The 27,554-nt window shown below is 52.3% G+C and overlaps 12 protein-coding genes across 12 annotated transcripts; 8 read left to right on the top strand and 4 right to left on the bottom strand.

Annotated features, from left to right (window-relative positions):
* Nucleotides 1–92: 92 nt before the first annotated feature.
* On the bottom strand, nt 93–2,880 carry DBP10 (ATP-dependent RNA helicase dbp10; the record flags this gene model as incomplete). The annotated part of the gene is made up of 3 exons (XM_051498393.1): nt 93–1,627; nt 1,675–2,259; nt 2,313–2,880. 3 exons carry the CDS (start codon nt 2,878–2,880, stop codon nt 93–95), a joined length of 2,688 nt encoding a protein of 895 aa, XP_051351327.1.
* A 175-nt stretch (nt 2,881–3,055) lies between these two features.
* Nucleotides 3,056–4,073, top strand: J4E92_007028 (uncharacterized protein; the record flags this gene model as incomplete). The annotated part of the gene is made up of 3 exons (XM_051498392.1): nt 3,056–3,134; nt 3,186–3,418; nt 3,468–4,073. The coding sequence occupies 3 exons, from the start codon at nt 3,056–3,058 to the stop codon at nt 4,071–4,073; spliced, it is 918 nt and encodes a 305-aa protein (XP_051351326.1).
* A 157-nt stretch (nt 4,074–4,230) lies between these two features.
* J4E92_007027 (uncharacterized protein) lies at nt 4,231–4,920 on the bottom strand (the record flags this gene model as incomplete). The annotated part of the gene is made up of 4 exons (XM_051498391.1): nt 4,231–4,448; nt 4,498–4,593; nt 4,650–4,756; nt 4,811–4,920. The coding sequence occupies 4 exons, from the start codon at nt 4,918–4,920 to the stop codon at nt 4,231–4,233; spliced, it is 531 nt and encodes a 176-aa protein (XP_051351325.1).
* Nucleotides 4,921–5,135: 215 nt separating this feature from the next.
* On the top strand, nt 5,136–6,116 carry J4E92_007026 (uncharacterized protein; the record flags this gene model as incomplete). Its single annotated transcript, XM_051498390.1, has 5 exons — nt 5,136–5,176; nt 5,230–5,290; nt 5,349–5,734; nt 5,789–5,900; nt 5,952–6,116. 5 exons carry the CDS (start codon nt 5,136–5,138, stop codon nt 6,114–6,116), a joined length of 765 nt encoding a protein of 254 aa, XP_051351324.1.
* A 1,112-nt stretch (nt 6,117–7,228) lies between these two features.
* On the top strand, nt 7,229–8,383 carry J4E92_007025 (uncharacterized protein; the record flags this gene model as incomplete). Its single annotated transcript, XM_051498389.1, has 1 exon — nt 7,229–8,383. One exon carries the CDS (start codon nt 7,229–7,231, stop codon nt 8,381–8,383), a length of 1,155 nt encoding a protein of 384 aa, XP_051351323.1.
* Nucleotides 8,384–10,151: 1,768 nt separating this feature from the next.
* J4E92_007024 (uncharacterized protein) lies at nt 10,152–11,886 on the top strand (the record flags this gene model as incomplete). The annotated part of the gene is made up of 3 exons (XM_051498388.1): nt 10,152–10,155; nt 10,333–11,367; nt 11,420–11,886. 3 exons carry the CDS (start codon nt 10,152–10,154, stop codon nt 11,884–11,886), a joined length of 1,506 nt encoding a protein of 501 aa, XP_051351322.1.
* A 775-nt stretch (nt 11,887–12,661) lies between these two features.
* J4E92_007023 (uncharacterized protein) lies at nt 12,662–13,676 on the top strand (the record flags this gene model as incomplete). Its single annotated transcript, XM_051498387.1, has 4 exons — nt 12,662–13,028; nt 13,058–13,165; nt 13,217–13,370; nt 13,487–13,676. The coding sequence occupies 4 exons, from the start codon at nt 12,662–12,664 to the stop codon at nt 13,674–13,676; spliced, it is 819 nt and encodes a 272-aa protein (XP_051351321.1).
* A 1,087-nt stretch (nt 13,677–14,763) lies between these two features.
* On the bottom strand, nt 14,764–16,934 carry J4E92_007022 (uncharacterized protein; the record flags this gene model as incomplete). Its single annotated transcript, XM_051498386.1, has 8 exons — nt 14,764–15,008; nt 15,088–15,319; nt 15,370–15,850; nt 15,903–16,012; nt 16,062–16,507; nt 16,555–16,651; nt 16,700–16,789; nt 16,842–16,934. 8 exons carry the CDS (start codon nt 16,932–16,934, stop codon nt 14,764–14,766), a joined length of 1,794 nt encoding a protein of 597 aa, XP_051351320.1.
* A 1,503-nt stretch (nt 16,935–18,437) lies between these two features.
* Nucleotides 18,438–20,434, top strand: J4E92_007021 (uncharacterized protein; the record flags this gene model as incomplete). The annotated part of the gene is made up of 5 exons (XM_051498385.1): nt 18,438–18,888; nt 18,942–19,122; nt 19,170–19,536; nt 19,589–19,712; nt 19,773–20,434. 5 exons carry the CDS (start codon nt 18,438–18,440, stop codon nt 20,432–20,434), a joined length of 1,785 nt encoding a protein of 594 aa, XP_051351319.1.
* Nucleotides 20,435–21,132: 698 nt separating this feature from the next.
* Nucleotides 21,133–21,975, top strand: J4E92_007020 (uncharacterized protein; the record flags this gene model as incomplete). Its single annotated transcript, XM_051498384.1, has 2 exons — nt 21,133–21,472; nt 21,548–21,975. 2 exons carry the CDS (start codon nt 21,133–21,135, stop codon nt 21,973–21,975), a joined length of 768 nt encoding a protein of 255 aa, XP_051351318.1.
* A 1,685-nt stretch (nt 21,976–23,660) lies between these two features.
* J4E92_007019 (uncharacterized protein) lies at nt 23,661–24,731 on the top strand (the record flags this gene model as incomplete). The annotated part of the gene is made up of 1 exon (XM_051498383.1): nt 23,661–24,731. One exon carries the CDS (start codon nt 23,661–23,663, stop codon nt 24,729–24,731), a length of 1,071 nt encoding a protein of 356 aa, XP_051351317.1.
* Nucleotides 24,732–26,143: 1,412 nt separating this feature from the next.
* J4E92_007018 (uncharacterized protein) lies at nt 26,144–27,096 on the bottom strand (the record flags this gene model as incomplete). Its single annotated transcript, XM_051498382.1, has 3 exons — nt 26,144–26,485; nt 26,553–26,909; nt 26,962–27,096. The coding sequence occupies 3 exons, from the start codon at nt 27,094–27,096 to the stop codon at nt 26,144–26,146; spliced, it is 834 nt and encodes a 277-aa protein (XP_051351316.1).
* Nucleotides 27,097–27,554: the final 458 nt, after the last annotated feature.

The raw sequence follows: 27,554 nt of genomic DNA, 5'->3' as shown, positions 1-27,554 counted from the left end.
GGGTATTAGTTCGCTGACACGTGCCTGAAGAAAATCTTATAGCCGATTCATGTCGTTGGGCATAGGGTATTGATTCAATGCATTTGTTGAACTCAAAACTTCCGCTTCTTGGAGGGACGAGCATTCTTTGCTCGGCGATTTTCCTGCACCTTGCGGTTCTTGCGCACAGTGTCCACATCTCTGAGTTCGCTCTTGGCGCCTCCATCCTTCCATGCACCGATGCGCTTCTCCTTCGCTTCAGCCACCCTCTTCTTCTGGACGTGATAATCATCGCGGTACCGATCAGCCTGCTTCGGAGCCTTCTCGGCCTTGTGCTTGTAGCGCGGGGCGTTATTGAAGGATCCAGCAGACCGGTTGGGGGCTTCAATTTCGCCCACTCGAGGCATCTTGACCTTGTTCGCCTTGCGCCAGTCGTCGAAGCGACCGCTGCGGAAACTGGCTGCAATCTTTTGCCCACTTTCTCCTCGAATCATCTTGGCTCCCTTGGAGCCATCCTCGTCGTTGGTGCGGTTTACGTACTTCTTCGACTTTTTGTCCCAACGCATCTTCGACTTGGCCGCATCTGCGAAGCCCTGAATCTCATCGTTCACAAGTGACATTTCTGCTGCCCTTGCTGCTGACACGAAGTTGGTGTTGCCGGCATCTCCTCCGCTCACTCCATAGGCCTTCTCCTCTGCCATGTTCTCCTTGGGAGTATATGACATGAAGAAGTCATCATTCTTCCAGCTGTCCTGTTTTGACTTCTTGGAGGATGGTTGCGAGACAGACACCTCGAGCCCATCAGAGTCTGAGTCGTATACGCCATCAGCGACTTCAACCTCGTCTTCTTCATCCTCTGATGCTTCTTCACCGTTTGACTGTCTTGCAGGTGCTTGAAGTGGGTCCATATCGTCCGCGGCTCGTTTGTTGGCTGCTTGCTTGGCTTTTTGTCGTCCGACTTGTTCACGCCTCTTGCGCATAATTTCGGCTGTGTCACTCTGGGTACCTCGTTTGCCGATCTCGAATACGGTCTCCGCGGGCCTGAATGATTGAATACGTGCAAGCATATCTTCCTTCGCTTTCTGAGCACTGTGCGCGTCATCGCTGAAGAGCATATGCGTCTCTGCAAAGTTGGGAGATGCAACCAACTCCTTAGCTCGTCCCACACTTTGTGCACTTGCCTGGTTGCGTGTTCGTTGATATTGGCGCTCACCCTTTTCGGCTACGCTTAAGAGAAGCGCTAGGTCTTCGTCATCGGCGAGCTGTTTGTTCACAATCTCGACAGACGATTCCAGTTGCCATGGTGCCAAGCTACCAACGACAAAGTCTTCTGCATAGTTTGGCTCTTCGTGTGACCTCCCAACTAGGAGTCGTTTACCGAGGAAAAGCTGTAGATCTATGAGGTAGGGTAGGTCGACATGTCTGCACAGACTATACGCCCATCCTTTCCTTCCAGCTCGAGCCGTTCGTCCGACTCTGTGTACGAAGATCTTGGGCTGCGAAGGAAAGTCGTAGTTGATGACGTGGTTGATATGGGGCATATCCACACCGCGAGCAGCCACATCGGTGACAACGAGAATGCGAGTCAACCCAGTGCGGAAGTCCTGGATCTGCTCCTTGCGCGCTGTTTGGTCAAGGTTGCCGTACACTTGTGAAGTTAGCAAGAGCATCACATTAGAAGATCCGATTACGTACCGTAAGATACGGCGTATCCCGCGTTTCGAAGAAGGTTCGCAAGATACTCCACTCTGTGCTTTGTTGCAGCGAAGATGATGGTGGACTCAGCGATCGGGACGTCCTTGACAAATCCGTCGCTGCGCTTCCGCTTCTTGCTGTTGGCAGCTTTCTCCGCATCTGCCTTGGCCTTCTTTGAAGCGTCGGTCTCGCCAACCGGCACCTTGATGACATTGTCGAGGAGGTGAAGCAGCGCGCCATCACGGTCACCCGACTTGATTGTGAAGTAGGCACTTTTGAGATCTGGAGAGATCTTGCTCTCAGCATCGAGACGGATGAGCTTTGGCTCTTGTAGACCTGCTCTCGCGAACTCTACGAGGGATTTGGGGAGTGTCGCACTGAACAGCAGTGTTTGTCTCGAAGTGGGTAGGGCATGCAGAATCTCAGCTAGTTGCGCCGCGAAACCCATCTCGAAAAGGCGATCGGCTTCGTCGAACACGATGTACTTTACGGAGGACAGATCGAGGCCCATCTCGACCTTCAGATGCAGGAAGCGACCAGGGGTAGCGATGATGATGTCGGGGTTGGTGGTCATGGAGCTAAATTCTGCGAACATGTTAGTCACGTTTTTCATAGATGCTCTGCCTGTGTACACGTACGCTCTTCGAGGCTGTCACCTCCAACAAGCAGAATAGTCCTCAAATCTGTGCCGCGACCCAGCTCCTTCACAACCTTCAGCGTCTGCAGTGCCAGTTCTCGGGAGGGCGACATGATGATTCCTCGAGCGCCTACTTTGGCAGAATGCGCCTTGAGTTTCTGGATCATGGGGATGACGAATGCGGCCGTCTTTCCGGAACCCGTCCTAGCCATACCCACGACATCTTGTCCATCGAGCATGAGCGGAACGGCCTTGCGCTGGATGGGAGTCGGAATCTTGAATCCCTTCTGCGTGATGGCCTTGAGAAGCGCCGCGTTCAGCCCCATGGCCTGGAAGCCTCCACCTTTCTTAACTGACTTTCCGACATTCGAGGCTTTGCGATTCGAGGCAGCCTGTTTCGCGGCGATAAAGGCTTCGTCGTCGGATCCGTCATCGTGCCCGACGTCCAGATCTACGCCCAGATCTGCGTTCAAATCCGCCTCTTGCTGAACATCATCACCGCCAGCGAGGGCATCAAATATGTCGAACTCGGTTTCGGAGAGCGCCGGCGAGCTCGCGCGGGGAGCCATGCCTGATAGATGGTTGGTAGGGGTCGGAGGCGACGTGATGCACTTTGCCTACCTGACGGTCTGAAAGTCGCGCCTTCGGTCTGGCTGTTGGAAAATTTCGGGCACGGGCCTCACGAAATCTTGGCGGCAGGGATGAGCATGGCGCATCTAGTCGCTAGCTTCCACGTGCCCCGCGATGAGGCAGGCGCGTCCGACGCGTTTTGCCCTCACCGAACTTCTGCCATCGCGTCACCCAACCCACACCCACGAGATGAGTATGCAGCCCCTTCTTAATACCCTTGGACTTTCCAGTCTAATCTCTTTAGACAATTACGGCGGCTACGAAACCTCGTACAGCACCACCTCTTACGGCGCTGGCGGTGGTGCTGGCGGAGGCGGCTTCATACCGGGAGAGGGTGGTAGTACACAGAGCCCTGGCGGTCGACAAGACCGTGCCCAAGATACCCTGCGACCCGTCACCATCAAACAGATACTCGATGCTCAACTCGAAGTCGGCAGCAATGACGCCTTCAAAATCGACGGCACTGTCATCACTCAGGTATGCACGAATTTCATGGTCCATTTGGCTATACTAACCACTTCCTAAGCTCACATTCGTCGGTCAAATACGCAACATATCCAACCAGACTACAAACACAACGTATAGGCTCGACGACGGCACTGGCAGCGTAGAGGTCAAGCAATGGGTCGATTCCGATGCTGCAGAGCAGACCAACCCTACCAAAGCGAAGCTCATCGAAGGTGCCTATTGCCGAGCATGGGGCAAGCTGAAGAGCTTCAACGACCGAAGATCCGTCGGAGCGACCGTAATCCGACCAGTCGAAGACATGAACGAAGTCTCCTATCACCTGCTTGAAGCGACCGCGGTACATCTATACTTCACGCGTGGGCCCCCTGGCAGTGCGCAGGGTGGTGCCGCTACGAATGGCGCTGGAGGACAGCAACAAGCGGGAGATGGCGGTAGCTACGGCGGCGGATATGATCTTGCCGGTTACACTGCGTCAGCGAAGAGGGTGTTCAACCATCTTAAGACCACTCCTCAGTCCAACGAGGGTCTGAACCAGCACGAGATTGCGGCGCAACTTGGTATGGATACAACTGATGTTGCAAAGGCTGGTGATGATCTATTGTCGGGTGGTCTGATTTACACCACTGTTGACGACCAGACCTGGGCCATCCTCGAGGCTGATTAAGCATCATGTTTGCAGGCGCCGGACCAAGTGTATGGGCGAATAAGTAGGGGAACAACCAAATATGCTAGTAAAACACTAGCATAGGCGTAACGATTCATCATGATATTTCACATACTGCATTGAAAGCATCCGCAAGATACAATCTATCAAACACGATTTACTTCTCTGCATTCGTAGAGAGAAACAATATGCACGTCGCAACGATCGCACTTGACACCACGGTGAACACGACCTGCGTCTTCCAACCTGTCTGCACGAGCGCCCGCCGCGTGCTGTACCGCGAGACCGTGTTGATGTAGTTCGACAACCCAGACAACATGCACGCGATCGAAAGAAGCCAGAAGACAATTCCTAGTGGCAACGCGAAACGCTTTTCTGTACAGAGTTGTGAGCATGATGTGACCAGATTTTGCTATTGACTTACCAAGTGGAGTGGGCTCTGACTTGAGATGGAACGACATGACGATGGCAACAGACACGATGGCCATGTACACACTAAGCTTCAGCCACGAAAGGAAAGCTGTTATATCCGTTAGTTACGCAATCTTCCTGTACTTTCATCAAATCCTGGCATACTTCGTTCATTCGCAGCATGATCCCTTGCATCCGAAGACACGTTATCGAACAGCAGCACACCCATCAATGGCCTCTCTCTGAAGGCTACTCGATCGTAGTCATTATTTCTAAAGCGCATGTTAGGGCTTGAACGAGGATCACGTAAACTAGGTTGCACGCACTGTTTTACCAAGATGGGCTGACCTCCAAATATCTTGTAGAACGGTCGGTACGGCTCGGCTAGTATAGATTCATCTGCATCGCCCATACGCGAGGCATCTCGGAAATCCATGTTTTTCGGGTAATCTGTAGGACCACTTTGGGTTGAGATGAATACGCGCTATGGCTAGTGGTATGGGGATGCTTGGTCGATAGACGAATGAGTGTGCTTGGGTGAGATGCCGCACGGACCCCTGCCGATGAGGTCACTACTGCATTTGGACATCTCCAGGGTTTGTGAGAGTTGGAACCATCAACACAATCAACATTTATCGCATTTCAGCAAAAATGGGTAACGAGAAAGAGCTAGTTCTTTTTGGTGGTGATAAGTAAGTGTTTGAGTAATGCATTGTCGCTTTGAAGCTAATGCATGCGCGTGCAGAGGTTGGAAAGCTTCGGATTGGACGGACAGTGATGACCGTGTGAGAGGAGGAGCGTCTCAGGTAAAACCCATCTCTCAAGATGAATGAAATAATCTGATAACTAATGTATGATTACTAGTCCTACCTTACCATCAACGACTCTTCCGCGCGTTTCCACGGCAATCTCGACATCACCGCTCTGGGCGGCGCCGGCTTTGCCAGTCAGCGCACTACCGGCGAGGATCGCACCTGGGATCTATCTACCTACGATGGCATTTATCTCGATCTAGGAAAACACGACGGCAAGAAGTACACACTAACGCTCAAAGACGAGATTCTGCCGCTTATGGCAGATGGACGGGAGCAATCAACTATCAGCTGGGAATACGACTTTGAATCGCAAAGCGAGCTTGGGTTGTTCGTGCCATGGCGTGCAATGAAGCCTAAGTATCGCGGGAAAGAGAAGAACGATGCAAAGCCATTGGATTTGAAGAACGTCAAGCGGTTTAGCATCATGATGAGAAGGTAACATTGTTCACCCCACGCAATCACGGTTTCACAGCAATTGACGATCAGTAGTTTCTTCGGTACCCAAGAAGGCGACTTCTCGCTCACCCTCAACTCGATCAAGGCTGTTGCGCAACCAGACGATGTCGAGAAAGGGATTGTGGGCGGAGAGAAGGGCACAGGAGTAAGACTTTAACTACACTACAGTGCTGGTTGGTAGCTAACGCTACGGCAGGGACAGGAGCCTTGGTCGTGGAAGAACTCCAATCTTGTTGGTCTAGCGGTCATTCTGGGCTCGACATGGGCGATCTCTTGGGGATATTGCTGGTGGAAAGGATATGATATGGGCATTATGAGGTTTGGACGGTGGTGGTCTGTCGTGAAGAAGGATACGTTATAGGTGGGGAGTACGCAAGTCGTCACGCGAAGCGTGAGCTCCAGGCATGGCGTTGGATTGGGGACAAAATCGACTCCGTTGATCTTACATATCAGTTCCTACACAATTTTGTCCAAGACGAAAATCTGTATGTATCGTCAGAGTTGGGAATCGTGGCCCGGAAGATTCTATGTGTGAGGAGCGACTGAGCGCCGCCTGCGGGTGGCGCAAGACCACCCCGTCCTCTACGCAACAAGCTCTCATATGGATGCGTTCAAGTGGTCGGAAATTTATGTACAGCGATTTTCATCCTTCTTGCTTGTCGGTAATTTGTAGAGCGCTAGGGCCAGTGGAGGTACTTGAAGAAACGCTTGGCTGTATGTTTGTGAGACTAAGCTTGAGTAATCATCAGCACATTTGACTGCACAACGAAGGCATCCCAGAGTATTGGGCCTCTCCTACCCTTGACGAGAGGTTAGAGAGTGGGCGTTTATTAGCGCAGTGACAAGGAGTGCGCAAGAAACGTCCCGCGGACTTAGGATGCTTGACTCCGCTAGTGCAGGGAGACCCACTCCAGTGTGGACCATTCAGCCTGTTCAGGGTGAGCTCCTTCCCAGATCAAAGTCGCCTCCACGCCGCAAAGGAGAAGCGTTCCTCCAACGTCGCTGCAAGGTTGGACAAGCACGGATGTTCATGTCACTCGAGATATTCCGATCCCTCACCTGCACCTCGTCCTCCAGCTTACGGTTGCTGACTATCTTGGCCCCATCGCCACTACATCTCCAATCACCAATTTCTCCGCTGCCAAGCGAGGGACCATGGCCAGACCTTCCCAATTTCGTCGATGATGGGCAAACGTCCGCTCGCGGAAATTCTCAACCAGGCGCTCAGGACCGCAAGGTGGAGAGACCGGGGCGCTTTGAGGCTGCATGAACATGGATTTAGATTGCATCAACTGCAGTAGTGGCAGCCTTGGGGAGAAGATGTTCAATGTCCACAGACGCCGCGCAGTGGCTATAAAGAGCGACGGGCGAACGGTGTCAGATAAAGTATCCGCAGGTGTTCCCGTTCGTCTACTCAGGGTCCTCGATTTGTTTCCGATATTCCTAGCTTGTCGATAATACCGTTTCGCAACCATGCATCTTACGGCTCTTACCCTGGCTTTGGCTACCACCGCCGTCGCGGCGAAGAACTCCACCCAGCCGTACTCGACATGGATGGCTACTTCCTTCTTGTCCAAAGGCCAGAAGGTCGACAACCACTACGTCTCCTCCGTCATTCGTGAAGGTATCCAGAAAGCCGCTGTGACGCAAAACGACACTGCTCTGCTTGAGTATGCCTCCGAGGCGGTCTCGTCCGTTGTCACATCGAACGGTACCATCAAGGGCTGGAACGCCACTTACTACACTTTGGACGACATCCGGTTTGGCAACAACATCCTCTACTTTTGGAACTCGGAAGGACGCAAGGACGAGAAATACGTTGTTGCGGCCAAGGGTCTCCGAGAGCAGCTGAACCGATGGCCGCGCACCCCCACCGGTGGCTTCTGGCACAGGGCCCCGACTTATGAGAATCAGATGTGGTTAGACGGCATCTACATGGCTGATACCTTCTACGCGACCTACACATCGTACTTCGAGCCCAACAACATCACAGCCTGGAACGACATCGAGCTGCAATTCGATCTGATCGAGGAGCACTGCCGAAATGAGACAACCAACCTTCTATACCACGGCTACAGCGAGGACAAATCGACTGTGTGGGCTGACCCAGAGACCGGTGCCTCCCCATACGTCTGGGACCGTGCTCTAGGATGGTACTTCGTTGCGCTTGTTGAGGTTCTAGAGGTCTTCCCCAAGACACACAAGGGCTACTCCAAGCTCGTCGACTACTTCGTCACGCTCGCTTCTGGTATCAACGACGTGCAAGACACCAGCGGCGGATGGTGGCTGCTCATGGACCCGGAGCTTGCTGGAAGGGAAGGCAACTACATCGAGTCGAGCGCCACCGCCATGTTCACCTACGCGTACATGAAGGGTGTCAGGCTCGGGTTGTTGGAGAAGAAGTACCAGGAGACTGCGTCCAAGGCGTGGGATCTGATGTTGGACGAGTTCATCCAGTACGAGAAGAACGGCACCATCAGCTTCACCGGCACGGTTACTGTGGGAAGTTTGAAGGGCGATGCGTCGTACGAGTACTACACCGGTGTTGAGACGCTGACCAACGATGGTAAGGGTGCTGGTGCGTTCATGTACGCTGCCACCGAGATGGAGTTGGCTGGACTCGAGTAAAAGAGGGTATTTAAACTTCGTTGCATATATTATAGGCATCACAATTGACTCCAAGAGCAAGTTTTTACATGAAGTCGACATAAACTTTGGTTCAGTAAGCACGATCATGGATGCAGCATGTTTCTCGCCGTGACCTCGGAGCCATACGCCACGCTATCCTCATCAAGCCAAAGCGCGCGGCATCTCCCAAATCCCCAGATTCAACAAGCAACAACACGATGCGACAGCACAACCTCGGCTTTTGCCATAGGCCCTCATACAAACATGTCTTCCAAGCAAGAAAACGGCCCACGCCGTGATTGCACCTCGGCACGCAGCTGCCGAAAGGTCCGTCACGACTCCAAAAATAACCTGTCGAACGCGGGTCCCCTGAGCAACCAAGTGGAGCCACGAGCCACCGCTCCGAGCAACGCGCCACTGCCTCAGGTCAACAACTGGGCCTTGGAACCAGAACAGGGCAGAGCCATGGCCTCATGGATCTTGCTGGAAGCATCGTGTGACGTGCGCTAAGCCGTTGGCACTGGCACTGGCTCTGGCCCTGCGGATATTTCTTGACCGTTTAATCGTCCCTGTTTGCTAGATCACTAACAATTGTCCGACTACTTACCTGTACACTCCAGTTGCACGAGAGAACGTTGGTACTCGCTGCCAGACTACTACAATACCTTCAAACATACCCAATGTAAGTCCTTGAACATCCTTTACACACCACCTTCCTAACCACCACTCCAGTAACCCAACCTGCAAACCTCACCTTCATCTCTCCAAGATGTCCCTCATATCCTCCTCCGCCGCCGCAACCGCAACAAGCACCTCGTGCACCACAGCCGACTTCTCCGTCTTCCCAACCCAAGACATATTCTGCGGCGTAGGCAGCACAACGGGCGTCGCGTCCAACACGTCCTCCGCACTCAAACAATGCTGCAAAGACGCACCGGTCGAGGAATTTAATGGCTCCTGCGGATACTACTGTCTCAGCTACGAACAGACCGTTGCTGATCTGCGGACTTGCTTCATGGACAACGGGGTTAATCCGAGGGATATCCTTTGCTCGGGGAATAATACTGCGAGTGCGACGGGCACGCCTAGTGGTGGTGCGAGTCGCACGGGTAGCAGTGGGCCGGATGCGACGGGTGAGGATGGGAAGCCGGATACGGGGGCTGCGGTGCATGTGGGTGTGTCGAAGACTGCGGTGGGTATGCTGGGGATGCTTGTCATGTCGGCGTTTGCTGGTGCGCTGTTGTAGGGTGCTATCGCAGTGATGATGGATGTCTACGATGTGGTTGCTGCTTTACTTTTCTCGTTCAAGCATAATACCAGATAATTTCTTACTCTCCACATTTCAAGTCTCCTGATTACATCTTCTCGAAAGTTGTTGCAGAAGCGTGGCTTACTCACCATTACAGGCTGTTTTCGTTGTGCCTCCTGCTTACACGAATGACCGCCAATCACCGCTTCGGAGAGACGAGTTTCGCGTACAATGGTTGGCATACGCATGCCTTGGCGGTTGTGCATTATTTATCGATCGATGTCTCCGTGTACGGTCTCATCATGCGATTGGACTTCACACAACAGGTCATGGGTGTCTATTGCCTACCGACACAGTGGTAATGCAACTTACCCCGCCAGACGTGTAACCAGAGCCTGCATGTAGAAGAGAGCGATCATACGTCTAGTGAAGAAACAAAGGGTATATATGGCGAGGTTCGATGCCATTTCAGTCTGCCTTGTTGGTGGGACAACAACGTGTTTAACCCACATCTGAACCATGGGTACTTTAGCTGCAATAAGCATCGCCATCTCAGTCATAGGACTCTATTACATCCTCAGAATAGGACGTCGAGAAGCCCATCTACCACCCGGTACCTCCCTCCCAATCCCCGACCCCATCCTATCCCATCCTATCCCATCCTATCCCATCCTATCCCAAAGCTAACCCACCCATCTAGGCCCACGCCCCCTCCCCCTCCTCGGCAACGTCCTCTCCATACCCACCAAAAACGCCCAATTCCAATTCACAAAATGGGCCTCCCAATACGGCAACATCTACAGCCTCAAGCTCTTCCACACCACCACCATCGTCCTCAGCTCCCGGCGCCTCGTCCGCGAGCTCATCGACAAAAGGGGAACGACATACAGCAGCCGCCCACCCTTCGTCTTTGCAACAAAGTACATCGCGCGCGATCCCGCGAATATGCCTCTAGTCGTCTTCATGCCGTCGGGCGAGAAACTGAGGTTATGCCGCAAGTTACTGGCGCAGTGTTTCAACGAGGCGAAAGTAGAGAAAGAGTACATCGGACTTGTGGACGCGGAGGCTAGCCAGATGCTGTGTGATTTTGTGAAAGAGCCCGAGGAGTTCATGGGGCATACACTGAGGTTCGCGAATAGCACTATCAAGAGTCTGGTTTACGGGACAAGAACGAGACATGCGGAGCAGCTGGAGGAGTATAAGGCTTGGTTTGACAAGTACGTTGCGTTGCTTGAGGTTGGTGCAACACCGCCGGTCGATTTGCTACCGTGGTTGGTACATGTGCCGCAGAGGATATGGACTGGACGCTGGAAGAATTGGAAGGATAAGAGCGAGGAGACTTCGAGGGCGGTTAATGCAGCGTTTACGCAGATGGCGGAGCCGGTGTTGAAGCGGAGGAAACGGGGTATGCGTGCGGCGACTGTATATGACTATGTGCTGGATGAGGGCGAGAAGGGGATTGATCTTACGAGAAGAGATTTGGATGTTTTTGCTGGGTCGCTGATCGATGCCGGGAGTGACACGACGGCGTCTGCTATACGAGTCTTCATTCAGGCGATGGCTAGGTATCCGGATGTTCAGGAACGAGCACACAGGCATGTTGATGAGGTGGTGGGAAGCTTGCGATCGCCCGGGTGGAGCGATGTCGCGAGGTTACCCTATGTCGTGCAGATTATCAAGGAGGTCATGCGATGGAGACCTCTTGCGGCCTTGATAATGCGCTCTACCACCGCTGGTATCCTTCGCTCCGCTCGGATTATGAATCAACCGTGGCTAATGTGAAGCAGATGACACGATTGACGGCTACTTCATCCCGAAGGGCACGACTGTTCTCATGAACGTCTGGGCCTTGAACCATGGCCCATGCGATGTCGACACTTGTGAATCCCCAATGTCGGGTTTCAATCCTGATCGCTACGAAACGCGTACGCACACTTCAGCTCAGTACGCAGCATCTCCCGACATTGCCTCACGAGATCACTTCACGTTCGGTGCTGGTCGTCGTATTTGTCCTGGCATGCATCTTGCTGAGCGCAGTCTCTTCATTGCTATTGCGAAACTACTTTGGGCCTTCGAGTTCAAAGAGAAGCCTGGGAAGCCTATTGACATCGATCCTAACACTGGGTTTATGGATGGTATTGTGAGGACGCCGAAGGATTTTGAATGCGAGATACGGGTGAGAGAGGGACGCGAGGGAGTGCTTGAAAGGGAATTTGCGGAGGCGAGAGATGTGTTGGTGAAGTATGAGTTGTGAGAGAGTTGTGATTTGACGTCGTGTGGCCCGAGAACCTTGGAAGCCTGGAGATAATGTCGTTAGCCCTACAGCACCTAGGATGCTAGATTCATGCCGCATTCACCAGAACAACCACTAAAGGCAATGCCCCGCTAGAAGGTCACATTATCTCATAGAATGTTTACTTGTCAAGAAATAGTAGTATGCGTTCGACAAACCTGAGCAACGCGATACGAATTGCACCCCATGTTGGCTTACGTGAGACAGCCACGATATCACAGCCAAGTTGCATCGTGACATCCAGCGCGAACAAGCTCTTGATTTCTACTTGTCGAAATTCTTACACAATCCATTCAACGGTATAGCACGGCGCCTGGAGTTCTCGACCTGCATGAGACTGCCCAATCAAGCCTTGAGCCCACCACACTTGCAGTGCATCAGAGTGTGCATCGTCACCGCCGTCCAGCACAAGATGTCGTGCTGCAACACACCGCATGGCGCCTGCCCATACATATCCAGGCATCCCGAGGTCTGAAGGCGCGAATGCTGCCGAGCATCCCACCACACTTCACAGCTTCCCGTGCGTGAATAGGCGCCGAACGTCAACAGATATACCTATCGCTAAGGTCATCACATCATCATTTCGCACGTTTCGAATCAACAGCTATACCTCTAGACAGAAGCCGCCACGATAACGTCGTCTCGGCATCTTCCCGAGTCTAGCACTCGCGCACATCCCTATCGCCTTCCCTGCCGCACTCTCCATCGCAGACGATCATCATCGCCCGACCGTACCATGCCTGAGGACCCGCGCCCATCCTCAAACGAAGAGAAGAGATGGTCTGGGCCCCCCTATAGTATCAAGGGGCAGCTCTTTGCTATTTCCGGGGCAGGGTCAGGTATCGGACGTGCGACGGCTACACTACTCGTTGGAAGCGGCGCAAAGGTCGCGTTGGGGGACAAGAACGAAGAAGCAGTGTCGCAGCTCGCGAGAGAACTTGGGGCGAGTGCGATATGGGCGAAGGTGGACGTTACAGTTAGGGAAGAGGTAGAGCATTGGCTGGCGCATGCGCCAACGAGGTTTGGGTTGAAGCAAATCGACGGTATGTCAACGTTCTGTCTTCAAGGCATGAATGTGTCTGGCGAAGTCGACATCTGCATGAGTGCTTTGACTGACATGAGCATAATGTAGGCGCAGTAAACCTCGCAGGAATTTCAGGTCGACTCGAAACTGCGGCGAAGTTCGACGCCGCCGACTACGAGGCCGTCTTCGCAGTCAACGTCCGAGGCACGTTCAATTGTATGTCAGCCGAGCTGCGCAACATGCGTGTGGCAAGTTCAGGTGTGCCAGGCGGGTCGATCGTGAACGCTGCGTCGATAACAGGGCTTGTCGGCAAGCAAAACTGCTCCGTCTATTGCGCCTCGAAGCATGCCGTCGTTGGGCTCACAAAAGCTGCTGCGAGGGAGCAGGAGCACACTGGAATCCGCATTAACGCCATCGCACCGTAAGTTCATCTTTCCACCACTCAAAGGAACTCTCTCCGTGTTCTCCTAGGTCGTCCTCGCGCGCGCAATAGTACCCCTAGAGGAGAGCCGGTCGCTGACGTTGACGCTACTTTAGAGGCTTTGTCAACACACCCCTCATGGACGCCCTCGATACAGAACTTGGCTTCCAACTCCCGAACAACGCCGTGCTCGGCCGACGCGCCGACCCTATTGAGATAGCGAAAATCATCCAGTTCCTGCTAAGCAGCGATGCGAGCTACGTTACTGGCTCTGTGTGGCAGGTCGATGGCGGCATGCTGTGTTGAGTTGAGATAAGGGAAAAGAAAGACGTGCAGACGCGAATTGGTGTTGCAGAAGCGAGAGTGGGTACGAGAAGAGGTCGCTATACACACTCTGGGGTTAGTTTGGGTTTCTGCGATGGGTGTGGAGTATTCCCACTTTGGGAAGACGACGACGGTGGAAGCGAGGCAAGCTTATGCTTACTTACCGAGATGTCATACAACTGTCTTTTTCAGCCTTACAAAAAGCAATGTGATTTTCGACGTTGAGCTGGGTACACATGCCGCAGACCCGTACCAGAGTTGAGAGAGTCGACGTTAATGCGAGTCCCGCACGCATGTGCTATTCTGGGAAAGGGTACCTAGGTAGTTGCAATTCGTTTTCCTCAGATACACGAGAGGCGTTGTGGAGTTGGAATTGTCAGTTGAATTGCTTTTTGGTTACTATCGATAAAGACGCGCCGACACTTTCGATGATGGCATGATCAGACAATGCACGTTCGGTTGCGGACTGTTGTTAGACAAGCGGTAGTGCTCTACTTACGCGTCAAGTGCCGCTGCATACCCCTTCTTACAGGGCAGTGATCTGCACCCCAGCCGTGCTGCTTGCGAATCCGCGGCTCGGAAGGCATTGCGCCAACCTTAGAGTTTGTAGATCTCGTTTTCGTGGCAAGCAAGGCTAGAAGCAAAAAAGCAAGAAAGTAATGAGTCGATCTCGGAGAGACTGCCTAGTGTCTCGCTGAGTTTCCCTGGCTGGGCAAAGTGCTACTTTCTTGCTTCTTGTCGCCTGAATGAGGTTGGGGAAGAGGGAGGGTTGGAGCAAAGTTAGACTAGTATCAATGCCGCGGACCCGAACCAAAAGTCGAGCGAAGGCGTTGACCCGGCCCAGAGATCGTGAGCCAAAGTCCATACCACCCCCATACGTGCGGGATGCACCGACGTCGAACCAGTGCTCAATGTGGTTTTCTAATCATCAAATGCCATGACATCGAAATAACGGCATGGGCAGAAAATAGTAGCCTCGAACGCAGTGTTAAATGACTCGTGGTATTTCATTTCACAAGCGCGAAACTCTAAATCAACAAGATAGTTCCCCTGCCAATCACAGGCGCCGTCATCTCCCCATGGACCTGAAAACCTTCTCCCGACGAGGATCAGTGGGCAAGGCTTGAATGACGACAGAGTCGAGCTCGCGATTCGATCCGTTCGAGCCAATGCGATCATGGTACTTCCACTCCGACTCCGTGCTTCGGATGGAGAGCGCATCCGGGGACTTTTGTCTCCTGTCGTTTCCCCGCACGCGATCGGCAAGGTTCTGGGATGCGGAGATGAACCAGGGGAGTCTGCCGGCGGGTTTGACTGGGTTCCTGAGTTAGCGGCTGGTATTTGATGATGGGAAAGTGCGGCGAGATGGGACGCGCGATGTGATGAAACTTACTAGTCCAGTATTCACGATTATCTTCGTCTTCGGGAACGATGTATCCGCCGGATATAAGCTTTGTCAAATAGATCATGCCGTTGAGCGCTGTGTACACCATCAAGCCCGCAATAAGACCGTAGGCTGCGCTGTATCCGAATGGGATGAACATTACAGTTACGAAGGCTGGGACGGCGTCGCCGATGTATCGCCAGTTGATGGAGGAGATTTGTCGCATCATCAGGCAACCAACCTATATTTACGTTAACGCTAGCAATATGGAGGTGGTGCCAGGTGACTTACGAGAACCAAAGTGCTTCCAGTAGCCCATGGTGGGATCGAAGCGAAGATAGGTGCGAAGAACATCGAAATGAGGAAGCAGACACCACAGGTCATGGCAGTCAGTCCTGTTTTCCCGCCCTCTGCAATTCCTGCTCCACTCTCAATAAAGGCCGTGACGGGTGAACAGCCGAGAAGTGCGCCCATAGAGATGCAGAAAGCATCTGTGCAATAGGCTATCGTTGATCGCGGAAAGTCTCCGGTCTCTGCATCCACCACCCCTGAGAAACGTGCCATCGAATAGAGCGTAGCTGTGCAGTCGATAATGTCAACATATAGGAAAGTGAAAAGAGCGAGTGCGAAATGGCCAGGTGCTGCGTTGACGTTCCAGTCCAGGGCGTTCAATGTGCGGTTGATGGGATGGAAGTCCACGACCTTCTTGAAGAACTCGAAGCGGTTATCGCCGACCTCAGTGTAGGGAAAGAAAGTGACTGAAGTGCCTCGTCTGTATGCATGTTAGCCTTCTGAGCTTGACTGAGATGATGAAAAAAGCTCACGGCCATGAAATGATCGACACAAGCAAAATAGCTAGGATCATGGCGCTCTTGACCTTGTATGTCATCAAGTAGGCTGTCAAGATACCACCACCAAGGATGCCTAGCCACATCTGCAAGATATGTTAGCAATGTTTGGTGAGCCGGCATCATATGACCTACAGTGGGTGAAGTCATCTTGTGACTTGTGCATGAGCCAAACTCATCCTTGTATTGATCAGGACACCCCGCGATATCAAGTGGGGTACTCTTTGAGCCCGCAATGGCACCAATGCCCGCGTTGTTGCTCAGTCCGACTTCTGCAAGAAAGAGTCCTATACCACATGCCGCGGCGATCTTGAGCGATACTGGTATGATCTTGACGAGCCATTGTCGCATGCCAATCAAGGACAAGAAGATGAATATGAAGCCCTCTGCAAAGACAGCAGTGAGCGCAAGGTTGTAGGAGATGAGCCCTTGGCCATGGAAGCCGACGATCTGGTAGGCGAAGTATGCGTTGAGGCCCATACCCGGTGCAAGACACACGGGCATGTTGGTGAAGAACCCAAAGAGGAAAGAGCTGAAGCCGGCTACGGCAGCTGTAGCGGTGATGAGGTTGCGGTTCAAATCTGAGCTTGGATCAGCTGAAGTTGTTGAGAGTAAGGACGTTTCCTACCCTGCTTGCAAATGAGGTATTCCGTGTTCGTTAAGCACAGAGGGTCTGTGGCATCATTGCACACGCAATTACCGCCTGTATCAGCGAGGATAGTAGCCTAGGCTCGTTAGTATTTTTGCGAGACATGATCCTTCGAGAGCTTTACATTGACCGCGATGATGTATGCCATTGTGAAGAAGGACGTAAGTCCTGCCCGCACTTCGGTGGTGAACTTCGTATGCAGGATCTCATCTTTCTGCGGAGACAGTCAGTCATGTTTGAGATATTACTACAAGGGTCGAACATACATGCCCACAACCAGAGAGACGGAATATCCTGCCGAAAGTCGACCGGCCGACGTAGATGTTGAACGAGTGGATTGAGGAACGTATGGACTCCATGTTGCAGACGTGAAGTTGGCCGCCAGTTGGGGGTTTCAATCTCCAGTATAAGAGATGCAGTGATCGGCAGCAGATAGCCCTGCGTTGACTATATTTGTGTCACGCACGTCCGGTATAAGCAAACATGAACGATTCGGAACGAAAAGGTATATGGTATTGATCAATCGCCAATGCGATCGCTTAAGGTGGGGCCATAAGCAAAGGGCCTTCCAGAAATGCAATGAAAAGTATCGACGACAGGGCGAGCTGGCTATACATCACACTCGAGGCGATGTGATATCAACCGTAAGGGATGGGTGGGAACGACGAGGGTAGGCATGCGGCGCGGCAGGGAAAAAAGCACGATCTAACAAGCTTTTGGACGGAGTGACGGCATGACAACCTAGGACGGCCGCCGCAAGCGTAGTACAAGTGAATTGAACGGCGGCAGGAGCGTTGTCATGCAGCTGAAGCGGAGACTCGTGCAGCGTGCTGGAGTGTGGCAGTCTAGGCTCGTACTCTGGTGGCTTGACGGAAGCGAGTCAGGGGCCGGGGAGCCTAGCTAACGCTAGTCAGGCACGCCCGATGTCGATCAGGCTGCATCATGACTGGCCAAAGGGATGATGTCTGGTGCCCCTCCCGCATCTGCAGCAAAATGACGGGGCGACTAAAAGCCTTAGTAGAACCTTGTGCCTCTCCCTTGCCGATTGCTTCTGACAACAGTCACAACACAGACAGCAACTAAGGGCAGATCACTTACAGTTCACTCCGCCCTGGCGGTTCAGCGGCCTTGCAGCTGATTTTGTCCATGGCACCGGTGTCCGCCCTTGTTCCTACGGCACTGATCAGAGGGATCAGCTGTGATCGCCGGCCTAGTTGGGTTTGCAATTCGTAGCCCGCGGGTGCAAGTCAAGGTCGGCGGCATCATATCGGTTATTCAACCTAGCAGCCGTCATGTTGGCATGTGCGAATCGTATCCAGCCACAAGCGGTTCTGCAAAACCTTGGGCGGAGACACCGAAAGTTGGAAAAGTGAGCCCGATAAGCCAGCCAGTCGCAATTGTTGTACAACCCGAGTATTTGCTTTTTCGGGGAAGAACCGAATGGAAGAGGCGTTGCTTTGCACGCTCATACCACGTGTAGGTGTATCTTTCCCCAGCAGTATGGTCAACAACCCGAAAGCTCACGGTGCGCTTAGTGGTTTTGCGCCGTGAAGGAAGCACGGCAGGGCACTAGCGCATGAGTTCGGATTAGGGAAGCCCTGATAGTAGTCCTAAAAAGGTCAATAACGCCACGGTCCGGGTGGTGCGACAGCGTTTCGATGCCGCGGAAACATGGGACCGTTGCGTAACTCGCTTTACGGTTGCGACACCCTCCACACAGGTACTTGACTACTTTTCCGTCGAGAGGTGCGGCTAGCCTTGAGTGCTGGATAGCCTTCAGTCGATCATTCGCTCCCACCCCTTGAAAGATCGACTTATAGTGGCCCCGCTGCACTCCGCTAGACTCGCCACTGTGATCAAACATGTTCGCAACCGACTTACCACTGGATCAAGAGGCGGAGAGTGTTGGAGCGCGGAGGGAGCGAAAGACCAAAGAGCGATCCATCAGGTCAAACTCCATCCATACTTCACGAACGTCCACTAGTTCCGCAAACTCTGGCTCTACCGACCGTGAGCAATGGTGGTCTTCAGGCCTGAAGAAGGCAAAGAGTATAAAACCCAGGATACTACGACCATCAACCGGACAAACCATAGATTCTCAGAGAACGGCGAAGACCGTGCCGGCCGAGTTGGACTTGACCCGCACGCACAAGCTCAAGGATCCCGCGCTGCACCCTAGCTGGACATACACAGGTACTATTCCTGCGAAACTTCCATCCGGTGATTCTCTGCATCCGCAACAAGATGAAGTACCGGAGCTGGAAGGCGAAAAGTCCTCTCGAAAGACAGACTCCACGAGATCGCGCGTCTCACGTAAGTCATCAAGCATCAGCGTACCATGATCATGTGCTGAAGACATATTCCAGATGACCGAAAGCGCTCGGTGAGGACTCCGCCGGTAGTTGATAGCAGTGATGATGCAACACAAGCAAGCCGCATCAGTCCTAAATCTTTTGTTACGAGCAGAACTCGTGCCAGTTCCGAGACCCTTGAGGATGGAAGTGTTGCGGCAATGTCAATGCCTGGAGCGAAGAGGGTTGACAGCGGGTGAGTAACATTTTCACCAATGTCGGTCTTATGCTCATTGTCTGTAGGTGGCCACAACCAGCTGAGACCGAAGCAATGCCCAAAGTTGAAGCACTCGAGCTGCATGACAGCTTCCAGGAGAAAGGACACGAAGACGCTAAGCATGTCTCAAAAGCGAGCGGTGGCGCAAATTCCGAGGTCTCCTGCAAGCCTCTCTCGCAATGGCAATGTCTCACTCCACGAGGGGTACCTTCGGAAATACAGTTGCAGTCGCGGTTGACCCCTAAGAAGGTTGCAGTCGCCCAGAATACCACACCGGACCTCGGCCGTTTTACACGATTTATCCGGAGAATGGAGGGAGCCGGTCCCAAAGTCATCCTGGACCGACTGAAGGAAGATTGGCAGTGGAGCACAGGCGGAGACGTTGATGAGGAGGTACGTGTCGTCGTTATAACTCTGCACAGACCTTTGCTAATAGTAGAAACAGTTGGTCCTCGAGAAACAATTGTGGCTGTTGACGGGGTTCCAAATGCAGAATTTGGGTCGGGAACGGACCCTGCCGAAGCCCGAATGTAACACCGGGAGGATCCTTGAACTCTACGGTAATCTCTGTAAGTCCATGTTGTGCCCTTGCGTTACGCTGCTGTGCAATCTCTAACGGTCGATGTCAGCTGAGGTATACCAACTGTCGGCAATGCATCCGTCCCAAACAGTGCACTTCCTCACTACCAAACCCCAGCGACGTGTTCAGTTACCGGGCAACGTATCCTACTTGACAGTGCGCAAGCTTGGTGCTGTTCCACTGCCTTACCCAGAGGACTACTTCTCGCATATAAGAGCATCGACGTTGCCATCGCTGGTACCCTCTGCCATATTACCGGAACTGTTCAGCGAATGTCACAAGCTGCTCGCTACCGGTGGTTTCCTAGAGATCAGGATCATGGATGCTGCCCCGGTACGCAAGACTACCGGCCCATTGATGCGAACCTGGATCGAGGACAGACTCTCCGTCAATCTGGAGCGAGACTTCAGATGCTCAAAGCCATGTTCGCTGGTCCCCAGTTGGCTGACAGCTGCCGGATTCGAGATGCTCGTTCAGGAAGACAACCAGAGCATGACGCTACCGTGCGCTATCGACTCGGATACTGCCAATGTGAACGAAGAGCTTTCCATGATCATCGGCCGGGCCTTCTGGAAGGACATATGGGGTAGCTTCGTAGACGACGCTCAAGACGAACCGAAGTGGTGGTGGGAAGACGAAGAGATCGTTCAAGAATGTGTAAAGCGCCAGACCTTGCTCGAGTGCAGGACGATCTTTGCATACAAGCGATGAGCGCCGTACTTTGTGGCACCGTGGTTGATACAATGTAATAGTACTGAAGGTTTAGCGGGGTGGAAATGGCGTTCGTGGAGATATGGGGCGTCTGTACGATAGGATACCCGACGCGTGTTGCTGTCACTACCGCTTACGATTATACCGCCTTTAGACCTGTAGTTAGATAGCGATGCATTTGGTACGCGTACATTGATGGTTGGATGTGCGAGCCGATCAATGGAGCCCTAGTTAATCCCTACCCCGCGCTACCCATATGGGTATTAGCGTCCTCACACGTGACAGCGTGCCTCCTGGGCATTATCGTACCTTGGTAATAATGGTTATTACTATCATCTTATTCTTTCTCATATCGAGTCGCAAAGGATGGAACCCGCTGTGTACCACCAGAAGTCGAAATCCGGTAGCCGCTTTGTTTCGCTCCGCCTCCCCCAACCGTCCGTGCCACGCCCTTCGTTTCAGCTGCAAGGTCCGCGACGCGTCGTGGCTACATGATCAGCACTATGTCGGCACAACCGAGACTTCTCCTGCACATCTCTTTCATTCCACAGTGCCTCCGGTCTGCTTCCCCTACAGGTTGATTAATACTTGCATCACTCCTTCATAATTTAGCGTAGCCCCTACACAATCGTGCGGAAATCTAGATCGGCCCCCGATCGATATATCCGAATTACGACCGCTGAACGACATCAGCAAACATGTTCAGTTCTCTAGGGACAAAGATAGCCCTCCGAAAAGCCGGACTGGGCGGTGTATCGCTACCAAAAACCGACGGCTTGTTTGGGAATGGCAACACGAAGAAGGGGAACACAAATGGCGCCGAGGGAGGAGACACAGGTTTCGCCAACCCATTCGCAAACGTACAATGGGGTGTACCAAAAGCCCTACAATCTTGGACGACACCTCCACCACCGCAGAACCCGGTGCGCAAGCCACCAAACATAGGAGACCGCGCACAAAGCCATCCTAAGTTACAATTTCCTACAGCCGATGGGCGGCCGACTATACTGCTGTTCCTGAGGTTTTGCGGATGCCCTTGTGAGTAGTCATCATCCCAGAGGCTGTATTCGGATGCAACAGTAGAAATTAGACATTTTCTAATAGCTGCAACAGTCTCAGAGAAACTCTTCCTCACGCTCCGAACCCTTGCGAACAAGCACACTTCCATCCACTTCGTCGCAATATCGCACTGCACACCTGCTGCAACTACAGAATGGGTCAAGAAACTCGGCGGGGCCTGGAATGTAGACGTAATAGTAGACCAAGACCGGGAACTTTACGCGCTATGGGGTCTAGGCATAGCGACTTGGGGTCATGTTCTGCATCCCAGGAATGGCTATAACCAGGTCATGCTCAGGAAGAATGAGGGGGTCTGGGGCCAACTGGTTGGAGAAGGCGCATGTAGATGGCAGGTTGGAGGCTCATATTCGGTGGACGGGAGGGGTGTGGTTACATGGGGTGGACCGATGCAATCAGCAGACGAGGCGATACCATTCGAACACGGCGTGATGTCTCTTGGATATGGAGAGACGAGGATATAATGCCAAGGCACATATCGGAATTGGGGACCTCTTAGATGGGTACCCAGGCTGTCTGGGTTCTACATGAGGGCATGATCGATGCACATGAACGCTCATCCAGATGGGAATGGTCTACATCTTTCTTGTACAGTACTTGCCGGCTTCGACTTGGCTCTTCCAGAAGAAAAGCGTACAATCAACAATCGAAATAGTGACATACTTGGGCAAACATCTTAGGGTTTACATGACTACAAAATCAGCTTCGGTTTGTTGGACAAAATTTATTATCGGACTCTACTGAAGGCCATGACTGCTGCGCCTGAAGAAAGCGTCTCGGAACAGCTTCAAAATTGTCAACTCATCGCCGTATTGCGAGCTGAAGCGATTCGTGAGTAATGAATGGCCTATTATGCGAAGTAAATATAAACGGAACAGGAGAGTTGACGTCTACATAGGACACATTACTGCCATATTCAGCCACGACTATCCCAATTACCACCATTTCGAAGTCCTGACTGGTGCAAAGACCATTGTCGACGATAAGGGCGAAAGACAGGCTATCTACTCCACAAGAGCGCTAGTGTACCTAGATTCTGGTTGCAGCAAGTGGGATTTGGTTGCTGAAGGCGGAAAGAGTTGTTACACACCTCTGGAGGCGATGGAGAACTTCCTCGGTGGGGCCATGGTCAGATTTGAGGAGGTAATAGGTAAGTTGTTGCCATACATCTAAATGATTGCGATACCTAGTGGGGCGGACTAACTTTGACGTAGCTGAGCGAGAGGGAAGTACTATACGAGAGGATGGTATACGGGAGTATAGTCCAGATCCGGATGAATATCAAGATCAAGCACACGATGATTGGTAGATGCGAGGACACAATTCGTAGTTACGGTCTCGTTGTTATTTGCTGCGGATGTATCTTCAGCCGTAAGAACTAGCATCCTTCGCTGCATGTGAAAGCCTACGGTATATATTCCTTACGCGTGATCCCCAGGTGTTAGGTGTATTGGATCCGGCGTAGTTATCCTGCCAATGTGGGGTTCATACTAGCGTGGTGCAGCAACGGCGCCTTCGGAGCAGTCGCGTCCTCACCTTTCATCACCACACCACAACTTCGTACAGCCTGACTGCATCAGCTCATCAAACATGAGATACGGGTACTCGAGTCTGAGAATGGCGCTGCAGCAGGGCGCGATACGCTACACCGGGGATAGTTGACGAACTGTGGGTTTCCTGGGCATCCCCTCCCCACCACGGGCGCTATCCACGGGTTATTATAACCGCGGCGTTCTCATACAGACCATACAGCGAAGTAAAGAAATGCTACTAAGTAGAGTATTGACATTTCGAGAGGTGAGCTTGCAGGATTCAATCCGGAAACTTTCTCGGAGACATTCCGTCACTACACCTCTAGTATTGATCGGGGACTTTAGCTAAGATACCATGCGCCATACAGTCCGTTTCTTGGAAGGTTCCGAACACCCTGTACCTTGATGGTGAGTATGCTGAACAACGAACTTGCATCGGAGCTTTATGTTGCGGAGTTGGTGCTCATGGTGTATAAAGCTGGCCGGAAGTTCGACTGACCTCAAACACAACACCCACTGCAAACTCACATCGTCTTTCACATTCGTACCCAGATACTCAGGATATTTCTTCTCTCTATACATTCAACTCCACAGCCACATATTGAAGCCTCATCAAGATGGCGCTCCGATCTCGACCCCAGATATTCGACGTACTCATCATCGGCTCAGGTCCCGCAGGACTTAATGCGGCGCTCACTTGCGCAAGAACGCGTACTAAAGCTATCGTATTCGACAACCAACAGTATCGCAACGAAGGTGTCACGCACATGCATACTGTAGCCTCCCGCGACCACTTCAACCCCAGAGAGTTCGGCCGCATAGCCCGTGAACAGATCGAATCCCGATACGACAGCGTCTGGTTTCAATCTGCTACCATCACCCACGTGTCTAAGAAACAACTGTCGTTGCCAGATGAAAAGGACCTGTACGACGGCTTCGAAGTCAAAGACAGCAAAGGCAACTCATACGAGGGCAAGAAGGTCATCCTGGCTACTGGCTCCAAAGATATCCTTCCTGATATTCCAGGTTACAGGGAGAACTGGCCAGACCACATATACCAGTGTCTAGCTTGCGATGGCTACGAGCAAAGAGGGAGTGCAGTCGGCATACTGGATTTCGATAATCCCGGATACGCACATATGGTCCAAATGGCAGTCCCTCTCGAACCTGTCTCAATTACCTTGTTTACCAGCGGACCCATCAAGAAGGAAGCGCCAATGCAAGACGCTTTGAAGCTCGCAAAGGCTTTCGGTGCAACGCTCGACGAGCGGAAGATCGTTCGCATGGTGAACAACGGCCCAAGTCACATAGATGGCGTCACAATCCATTTTGAGACTGGAGAACCAGTCACTCTCGGTTTCCTCGTTCACAGGCCTATTACGGTCAATCGCGCGCAACATCTCATCGAGCAGCTTGGCGTCGAGACAGTGGATCCAGCGATGGGCGGACACATCAAGATCGCAAACGCAATGTTCAACGAGACAAGTGTCAGAGGTGTGTTTGCAGGCGGTGATACTATGGTCATGATGAAGCAGGTTGCGATTTCCATGGCGGATGGACTCAAAGCTGCCGCAGGTGCAGGAATGCAGATTGCACAGGAGAAGGCTAAGGGTTTAGCCAAGGCTTTTGAAGAGAGGGAGGGTACGATCGAGGGAGAGAAAGATAAGGCGGAGGTGGCTTCGTACTAGAAGCGAGGGCTAAACAATAACCATAAGTTGAAGAGGGCCCGATCTTGTAGTCTTGAAAATCAGCGAGTGGCAGGTAGAATGGTCAAGGTGTAATCAAGTCGCTTCCCTGAACGTATAGAATGTATTTTCCCCTTTTAGATTCATAATGCATCAATTCAATGTCTATGTGTTAGTCGAGTGGCTGGTCCGTACCCTGTACCTTCTTCAATCGCATCAGAAGCAGGAGCATTCGCATCCAGCGCACCATCCCTCGAACGCCCCCAGCACCCACGACACTTGCCACGTTTTCCAGGCTCGCCATGTTCAAACTCTCAGATACCCACATGTTTCCTCTCAGCTTTCTTCCACATAACATCGCGTACCCAAACCTTCGATCTCACCAGAACCAATCAGACAACTCCATTTATGTTTATCCCGCAGATCGCCGACCTCAGAGCCCGAATCAACGACCTAATCATCAGAAGCACATTCGTACCTTCCTCCTCTTCCGAAACTTCTACCTCCGCGAGCAACGATGCCAGCAAAGAACCGGCGCCCCCGCCAAAATACGCCATCAAGAAACCATCGATACGCCTCTTCCCTGAGACACAAGCGCCACTACCGACGGTCAATGTTGTGACAAAGCACAGTCACGCGTTCAATAGCTCGAAAGCAGCAGGATTAGACAAACTGGAGCAACTTCAGTTCACTGAAGCAGTCAAGGGATGGATCATCGGTACGTGCGCATGTAGTATCATCTACAGGTCTTACTTAGATGGAACAAAAGAATAAAGCATGAGGCGTGTTGAAAACCAGAAACCGACCAGCTAACAAGCCATCGGCAACTAGAAACTGCGCCTCTTCTCGTTACAGAAAGCTCCAACAACACTACTTGCTACAAGGTCATCTTCACCGCAAGGAAAGCACGTACTGAGATACACACAGCCCTTAGGTCAGTAACATCTACCACCCTCCACACTGCGAAACTATTCGCCGTCACACCAACTACATCCGGGAATAGCTGGAGGCTTGTTGAGCAAAGCCACGAAATGGATACCCCGGTCGATGCGATAGACCACCTGTGGGACAAAGCTATGCATAGGGTGGGCCGTTCGACTGGTAAGTCTCTCATATGTGTATATGTAGGGAGTGTGGGACGTCGAGTGCTGATACCTGGGCAATTGGTAGGTGTGATGGAAATTGGCGCGGTGGTGAAGGAGGGTAAGATGACAAGGGAAAGAGAGGAGAAGATTGAGAGGAAGAGTGTGGGGTGGTAAACCAAGCTAAGCTTTGGCGGGTATGAAATTGTTGGTTCGAGGATGGCCGAAATTATCCATTTCGCAAAGCGTGTCAGTAGCTTCCTTGCATATCCCAATTCCATCACACAGCAAACATCTCTAGAGCCTACAATCCTCCCAACACCCTCAAATATCTCACTCCTCCTTCTTATGTATCCTCGGTAGACCCAACCAAAGCAGTAGAATCACGCCCAACAGCGCCAGAATAATCGGCTGTAGTACCTGTACACCCTTGGCTTGTGCGATAGCTCCAACCGCAAAAGGGAAGATGGCAGCGCCACTTCCGCCGAAAGCCGCCGCGAAGCCAATAGCACCGACGTGCAAGTGGCGCGGTAGTAGCTTCGTAGCTGCGACGACTACAGCCGGGAACAAGGGACCGAGAAAGAAGCCCTGCAGGGCTACGGCGACGGCCGAGACATAGAATTGGGGGACAAGCCAGAAGATGAGTTCGAGGGCCATTGTAAGGGGGAGGTAGATCTGATGGAATTGAGTTAGTACGGATAAGACAGAAAGAAAGAGAGCAAGAAACGATGAAAAGACTCACAGTAATAGCCAACTTCTCCCCCAACCTCGGCGTAACAAACCCGAGCACAATCCTCCCCACCGTAATCCCCATCCAAAACCCCGTCGCCACCATGCCACTCGCAAACTCCTCTCCATCCCTCACTTCAAGCATGAACTTGACAATCCAGCCACCTAGCGCAACTTCAATACCCACGTATCCGAGTAGGAAGAGTGCGCACAGCCACGTGACGCGTGCGTGAGGCAGACGGATAAGCGCTTCTTTCATGCGGTTGTCTTTCGTGCCGCTGGTGCGCGGGTTGGCTGCGCGGAAGGCGGCGCCGGTTTCGCGCCAGAAGGCGGTTGTTGAGGTGGCGAGTTCGATGGCTGCCATTGCGATCTAAAGGTGTTAGAGATGGGGGAATGAGGAGGGATGAGGGAGGGGACAGTACCATGACGTAGTAGAAGGTGTACCATGGTAGTCTGCTTCCTTTTGTGATCATAGTCGTTGCTATCAAGGGGGATAGCACGGCGCCTACGCCGTAGAAGGCGTGGAGGAAACCGAGAACTTCGTTTGGGTTCGCCATGTTGCCGATCCAGGCATCTGTGCGTTGTATTGTCAGTCGAAATTTTCCGTCTTTCTGTTCTTCACCTTCTCTTTTATCGGAACAGAGAAGAAGAGATTAGGATACTCACTCCACGCCGCATCAGCAAGTCCATTCCCGAATCCAGCCAGCATAAAGATAATAACAAGCACCGGATACGGAGGGTGCACCGCAATAACGATGTACGCGATGAGATGGCACGTCGGCGCTATAACCGCAACGCCTCTCTGGCCGAACTTGAGATGGATGCTGTTGTTCAATAACGCGGAAGCTGTGTAGCCGACGAGTGGAGACAAGAATACTAGCGAAATGACGACGAAAGTCAGACCGTAGTATTCTTGCAACTGAAAACGTTTGTTAGCACGCGCTTCTTTCCCCCTTCTCAAGAGTCGCGACTTCTACACTCAGAAGAACGACGTTGACTTACATAAGGAATCAAA

The sequence above is a fragment of the Alternaria infectoria genome (assembly GCF_024043175.1).
Source record: "Alternaria infectoria strain BMP 0036 chromosome Unknown scaffold_11, whole genome shotgun sequence".
NCBI classification, from domain to species: Eukaryota; Fungi; Ascomycota; class Dothideomycetes; order Pleosporales; family Pleosporaceae; genus Alternaria; species Alternaria infectoria.
Note: the sequence above shows the minus strand (reverse complement) of the source record. Positions and strands in the feature narration are given on the sequence as shown.